This window comes from Buteo buteo, chromosome 10 (assembly GCF_964188355.1).
Source record: "Buteo buteo chromosome 10, bButBut1.hap1.1, whole genome shotgun sequence".
Lineage (NCBI taxonomy): Eukaryota > Metazoa > Chordata > Aves > Accipitriformes > Accipitridae > Buteo > Buteo buteo.
The window spans coordinates 45,050,943-45,058,327 of NC_134180.1; the positions used below are offsets into that span (position 1 = coordinate 45,050,943).

Sequence of the window (7,385 nt, forward strand, 5' to 3'; positions counted from 1 at the left end):
ATCTAAATCATCAAATGACTAAAACCTACACCAGGTAGTTAGAGTTCCCCAATGTTTAAAACTGAAAAACTGTGTTGGCACTTCTTTCTTGAAGGCTGCTCCATTTAAACAGACCACCAAATTTAACAGTGCTTCTTTGTTAGCCTGGGGTACTGCTATTGAGGTAGACAAAGAGGAGGCATAAGGAATAGGTTCAGAAAAGAACTGTATTCTGACAGAAATATGTACAGATAGTCCCAGTATCAAATGGATCTATGTAGGCATAGTATACGCCCAAATAATCAATATGATAAAATATAACAAAAATAGAAGGAATGCTACTTCCTTGTTTCCTGTGCTTACATAATAAGGCACATATGTAGTAGTAACAGAGTTCATGACCCCTGTACTTTATATGCTCATAGCAGTACAAAAATAAATTATTAAAAATATATTAGCTGTGAAACTGGCTTTCAGATTTTCTGTTTTAATTACTTCTTAAGTTTTGCTCTTTGTATTTTTCTTTATTACTGGAGTCCAACCCTACTTACTAAAGAACACAAACACAGAATGCTAATTTAGAAATGAAGTGTTAGTTATGAGATTCTTTTTGTAGTAATAAATCATGAAGACTTGCATGACAGTCAGAATCTATACCTGAAGGTGGCTGGTAATTCTTCCCAACTGCTGCATGTTAGGCTTGTTCACTACAGGAAAGTAGAAATTAGGGAATCAGGACCACAAAGTTTGACTTCTGCTCTGCAAGAATTACTTTATTTCAAATGCAGTAGTTTAATAACATAAAGGTTTCCACACTAACTCTGCAGTGTTTTATATCTTTTTTCTCATTTAGTTCGTCCAGAATTTACGGATACTTTAGCGATCAAGCAGGGTTGGCATCCCATTCTTGAAAAGATAGCTATGGAAAAACCTGTATCTAACAACACATACCTGACAGAGGGTAACAATTTTGTCATTATTACAGGACCAAATATGAGTGGAAAATCAACATACCTAAAACAGATTGCTCTCTGTCAAATTATGGCACAGATTGGTGAGTAAGAATGTACTGTCTTAGGAACCTTCTGCAGCACATTTATTGTTTTCTAGTTAAAAATATTTATGAAGTTGAATGATTTGGCTTCTAGAATAAGATTTTGTCTAAATAGTAACAGGTAATTTTTAGTCTGTTCGCTCCTACTAGCTCTTGTGTTGCTGACAGAGGCCACTGCAAGGTTTTGGGTCTGCCATTGGAAACATTTGGGGCCCTGTCTGTGTATCTGGAAGCCTCCCCAGTCTGTCTTCAGGAAAAGCACAGTTGTATGCTTTAATTCTTTGGAGCACCTTAACCCAATCTAGCACTTTTTGCTAGATTGATAGTGAGTATCCTTGAAGTATGCCCATCGGGCCACATATGTATTTGTCACCCAAAAGGAACAGATGAACTTGAGCATACCTCAGTTATGTAGAGAAACATGCTTACAGCCAAGTAGAACTAACAGATAAATAATCAACTACTTCAAATAAAAGTAGTAATAAATACTGCAACGTTCTATCACTAAATTGTAAAAGCAAAACAAATATTTGTAAAGTCTAACTGAGACTCATCCCTATACTTGGGAATTCCTCATTATTTTTACCTTAAAGATAAAGGTAAGGCTGGTAGCACAGGAGAAAGACCTTAGTAGGCTGGCCCTAAATCTACTAGAATGAAACTACTTGGCACTGAAGAAGAAAATTTATCCACCATGTGTTTGTGGGTCCAGTCCCCAACAACTGCCAGTTCTTCAGGAATTGCTCTCAAAAACTTGAGTTTTAATGTGAGTAAAGGGGACTGTAAAGTCTTTTGGCAGGTTTCCTGTTCTTTTCTCTTCATTAAAACTAATAAGCCTCAAAGTCTGATAAAGGCAATATAATCTTGTTTTTGGGAAACTAAGATTCCTTGGGATTAGTAGCTCAATGGCTACAGAAATGTAGATTGATCCTAGTGTTTATTCTCAGTTTTGCATCCCTTTAGATGACACACAGCTTCAGGCATATGATTTCTTAAGGTTTTACTGATAACCTTCTTTAATTATGGTAGCTATATAATAATTTTTTCTTATAAAGTAATGGTAGAACACAATCTTAGGAAACTTTATAGAATAAGATGCATTCTCTGCAGTGCATAAAGACCAAGTGTAAAACTGTTATTTTTGTTTCCCCATGGACGTATTCAGGAAAATGGGCATTTGTCACACTGATATGAGAAAACTTGTATTTTACTTGTTTTGTAGGTTCCTACGTCCCAGCAGAGTATTGTTCTTTTCGAATTGCAAAGCAAATTTTTACCAGAGTAGGTATGGATGATGATATAGAAACAAATGCATCAACATTCATGAAGGAAATGAAAGAGGTATTAAACATAGCTAATCCAGGGTCCAAGGCCCATTTTTACTGTTAAGCTAATAGAAATTGTACTAGTATATTTTCACAGAAAGAGTGTACTTTGAAAAGTAGTCAAAAATTCAGCTTTCATCTGTTAACTTGATGATAAACTACATAAAACCAGGCATATCTTAAATAAAAATATATCCCAGTATGAGTAAAAATCAGTGCTCTATTGGATAGTAGTTTCAACATTTTGTTATTTCTTAGACCTGAAGTGATTATTTGTAGGAGCCTGAGCCCTCTCAGTTTCCTCTCCCAGACTGATAGGATTTTGAGGGAATGTGATATGTTCAATGGAAAAGAGAAAGAGTGCTGTAATATGAGTCTTTGATTAGAATTGACAGCTATTTGAAAGCTGCGAAAAGGTAAAATTGGTGGATTTGACAAGACTTTTTAAAATTTCTGCATTAAGTTTCATCTGAATAGCACAAAGTAGTCCTATTAGCAGCAGTATTCCTATTAGGGTTTTAAAAAAATGCATTTATGGGAAAGATAACACATTAAATATTTTCCTAGATAACATACATCATACAAAATGCTAATGAAAAATCACTCATCATAATTGATGAACTCGGTAGAGGTACCAGTGCTGAAGAAGGTATTGGCATTTGTTATGCTGCCTGCGAATATCTGTTGAACTTAAAGGTAATTCTGTTTTGAAAAAAAAAATTAAACCTTATAATTATTTTGTCCTACTGAAAGTCAATACAGTACTTTCTCATAATTTAACTTCATTTTTGTAGAGATTTCTTGCCTAAATATGATATTTTTCATAACTGGTGAATAGTAAGAATTAGTGATAGAGAAAAAATGCTGATGTAAACTGCCCTTCTGTTCACTGGTTGTTGGATTTAACCCCAGTAGGCAGCAGAACGCCACCCAGCTGCTCACTCACTCCCCCCCAGTGAGATGGGGGAAAAGAATTGGAACGGTAAAACTGCAAAAACTTGCGGGCTTAGATAAAGACAGTAAAGCAAAGCCACGCGTGCAAGCAAAGCAAAACAAGGAATTCATTCACCACTTGCCGTTGGCAGGCAGGTGTTCAGCCATCTCCAGGAAAGCAGGGCTTCATCACACGTGATGGTTACTTGGAAGACAAACACCGCAACTCTGAACGTCCCTCCTTTCTCCTTCCTCTCTGCAGCTTTTATTGCTGCGTCATATGGTCAGTTGGGGTCAGCTGTCCTGGCTGTGTCCCTTCCCAACTTCTTGTGCACCCCCAGCCTACTTGCTGGTGGGGCTGGGTGAGAAGCAGGAAAGGCCTTGATGCTGTGCAAACACTGCTTAGCAATAGCTAAAACGTGGGCATATTACCAACACTGTTTTGGTCACAAATCCAAAACGTAGCACCATACAGGCTACTGTGAGCAAATTAACTCTAGCCCAGCCAAAACCAGTGCGCTGATCACCTATTTCTGTACAGCTTTGTATGCTTGAATGTTAGAGGTGAACCTGTTTACCTGGCTGTTACCCTTCCAAAATACGGTGGTAGTTCTACACAACTTATGAATTGGTCACAGAAGTTAGAGATTGTTTAGAAAAGTGGAAGATGGTTTTAGAGGGGCTGGAAGTTTCACCTCTATTACCAGTTACATCACAAACCTCAGGTTGTTGTCAGCTTTTTGAAGTAAGCGTGTAGGTGTTCAGTTTCTCATCAGAATTTACTCAAGAGTACTTTTGTGGTTTGATTTCAAAAGCTCAGCTATTTTCTATAGCTTGTACTTTTGGCAAAACATTCCTTGCGAGTAAGGCAACTATTTGACAATCATTCAAATTAGCCCTAGTCAAATTTTGCAGGCATCATGGATTGCCTGTTACTCCTGATATTCTTTTCCTTCTATGGAGAAAGGAGTGGGAGAACCCCCAGTTGGGAAAGATAACCTTGCCAGTGGTAGAACTCAATGCTTAAAGATTTTAATTTGCTTTAGTAATTTAAAGACAGCTTTTCAATGTTTTGGAGGAAAACCTGGACATCTGTGACATCATTTATTTTTTCTTATTTATTGTCATTTATTCCAGGATCATTTCCAAAAGAGATTTTCTTTCTTGTTTCCTTATTTAGGCGTTTACATTGTTTGCTACACATTTCCTGGAACTGTGTCATATAGATGCTTTGTATCCCAATGTGGAAAATTACCATTTTGAAGTGCAACATATGAGAAGCAGTGCTGGAAATAAGGAGAAAATTGCTTACACTTACACACTCTCTAAAGGATATACAGAGGAAAAGAACTACGGTAATGGATTCCAAAATGACTTTAACTTAGTACAGATTATATAGGATACTATTTCAGTTATTAGGCATCTAACTGTTTTTCTGCTGACAGATATCGGCTGAGTTTGTCTCTCATGGAGTAACAACTGCAGATCTGTAAATATATTCCAAATACTTGTGTTTTAAGTAACCATGTAGTGAGATAGTGGTTTGGGGTAGTATGAAGAACCTACATGAAATTTCATAGTGAAAAAAAACATTTTAGTAATGTCGGTACCTACTTGATTCACCTCTGTTTGAACAAGATGAGCCATTCTGAGCACAAAGCACTTGAGCTGATTTAATCTCTGCTGATGGAAGTGAGTGAAAGTTCTGGAGAGACTTAAAAGCTGTGAATGCTGAGGTTTGTGTTATGCAAAACTCTCTTATGTGTCTGCCATAAGTAATAATATATCAGTTAAATAGCAGCTTGGCCCTTTTTGATTAGCAAAAAGGAATCAAGTTTCTTTGAAAAAGGACAGGAATTTTACTGTGTCTCAGCCTAAGGCTATTTTGAGAGGTTCCACTAAAGCATCAGTGTTCTCAGGAAAGTGGGTTAATTTTAGAATAAATCATACTGAAGACTGTACTGGTGGATGGATTATGAGTCAATAAATCAGTGAGTGACAGTAAGGCATAGCTACCTGTTTTAAAGAGTTACAGAAATCCACATGTTTCCAAATACTAGATTCTGAAGTTGGATCCTTGATTTAGGTGACATTTAATCAATAGGAAATTAGCTACACTTGACTTGTGCAAGCTAGTGGTAACTGAAGACTACAAATTATTCCAGTCAAGCTTCAATTAATTGGACTTAAAACATTTCTTTATCAGAATTTTGGAATAAGTTTCTTTACCTTTGGCAGCACAAGCTCAATTTTGGATGCTACGCCACCACTAATGCAGAAAAATATGTTTAGAGAGTATTCTCAGAGAACAGGAAACCTTTAGTAACTCAGTGTTGGTGTCTTGGCTTTACCTTACTTGAGCAAAGTTACATTCTAAGAAAGAGTGCAAGGGCTCTTCTTGACCCTTTTTTTGTTTTTAACCCTACAGTATTAAAGCACCCAATGAAACACAGAATTTTCTCAGAACAGCCAGGGCCACAGGCAAAGGAAAAAATCATGTTAGGGCAGAAGAAAATATTTTACATCTTTTTCTTACCCTGAGTATCTGGCAGTTTGGCTACTGGCAACAGAGTAGCAGTTGGAACTTGACATCCATATCCACTGGATGTCTGGATTTAATGCAACAGAGTAGCATTTGGAACTTGACATCCATATCCACTGGATGTCTGGATTTAATGGAGAGTGCATTTAGCACAACCTCAGTATTTTCTGGCCTGCCAAATTAAAAAACTAAACAGAAGCTGTTAACACCACTGTGCCATTTTTTTCCTTTAACCCCTAATGTGTCTCATCCTGCCAAGTTACACTATTACCAGCAGTAACTTCACATGGAAGTGTATCTTAGAGGTAGCATTACAACAAAGTAGACATTTTATTTTGTAACTCCCAAACCCATATTGTTTATTTAAAAAAAAAAAATTTAAAAAGAGACACAAAGAGAAAATGTATATCAAAATTATTTTAATAAAAATGAAAACTTCACCCTTTAAAAAAACAGGCTAAGTTAATTCTGGCAGACATAGTGTGGAAGGTAGGAAAAAAAATTATATCAAAAATCCTGATTTATGTTTTATATGTTTAGGATTAAAAGCTGCAGAAGTTTCTTCCCTACCATTATCGATAATTTTGGATGCAAAGGAAATCACAAATCTTATTGCAAAACAAATTTTGGTATGTAGTAGAAAATTATAATACTGTAATTCACAGTTTTTATAAAATGGAAATATATTTTCAGTTTCTGAAAGGATATAGGATGAGCACTGCCTATGGTTTTATGAAAACAGATTTCATTAAAATTTGTATTTCTGGAACCGGTTATAAAAGATTATGCTGAAGGTCCCTGTTAGGTGACAACACAAAGCAGTCCTTAGGGTTAAGGAGCATTGCATGTAATGTTGGTGTACAAACCAAGAATCAGGAGATCAGAAACAGGCTGGAAAATAGCTAATATTAGTATTTTAATAATAGAACATAATCAGTTTTGTATTTTAATGCATGTGTATGTTTTTAAGAACAGCACAGGCAGCAAAGCACTCCTGAGATGATGAAACAGAGAGCTGTATACCATTTAGCAATGAGATTGGTTCAGACTGCCAGAAATTCTCGACTGGATCCAGACAGTTTGCGTATATATTTGAAAGGCTTGAAGAAAAAGTACGAAGCCAGTTGTCCTGTACCCAGACAAAACGATGAGCAACAGTAATGTGTAACATAGGCTGTTAACTCTAATTTTTATGACTGCAAGATGATTCAGGTTTTTTCCCATAGTATTAGAAAACACTGCTTTTCACATGTTTTTAAATTCTTAATTCTTAGTCTAAATCATACTCACTACTGAAAGACCATATCTTTCACAGTTTTTTCCCCCCAAACATACCTGAAATAAAAGCATTTACTGTCTATGAGGAACACAATTCTTTTTGATAATGAACTATATCCCTTTCATTATTTTAGAGACAAAAAAGTTGTATAAAATTTAGTATTTTCTATAAGATATATCTGGTATTATAGCTCTTGCACCTGATACTAAAGATCTTGCCTAACAAAAAGCAGTCTTTAAAACAGATGGTCCACTTGTCTTGCATAGGCAGGCT

The 7,385-nt window shown here is 36.0% G+C and overlaps 1 protein-coding gene across 1 annotated transcript in view; it reads left to right on the forward strand.

Moving 5' to 3' along the window:
• The window catches only part of MSH4 (mutS homolog 4), a 33,685-nt gene extending 26,531 nt beyond the window's left edge, over nucleotides 1–7,154 (forward strand). Inside the window, exons 15-20 of the mRNA XM_075037404.1 lie at nucleotides 833–1,033; nucleotides 2,256–2,374; nucleotides 2,926–3,054; nucleotides 4,472–4,646; nucleotides 6,374–6,462; nucleotides 6,809–7,154. Of these exons, the coding sequence (XP_074893505.1) occupies nucleotides 833–1,033; nucleotides 2,256–2,374; nucleotides 2,926–3,054; nucleotides 4,472–4,646; nucleotides 6,374–6,462; nucleotides 6,809–6,994 (899 nt within the window). The 3' untranslated portion in view covers nucleotides 6,995–7,154. The remainder of the gene's footprint in view (nucleotides 1–832; nucleotides 1,034–2,255; nucleotides 2,375–2,925; nucleotides 3,055–4,471; nucleotides 4,647–6,373; nucleotides 6,463–6,808) is intronic.
• Nucleotides 7,155–7,385: the final 231 nt, after the last annotated feature.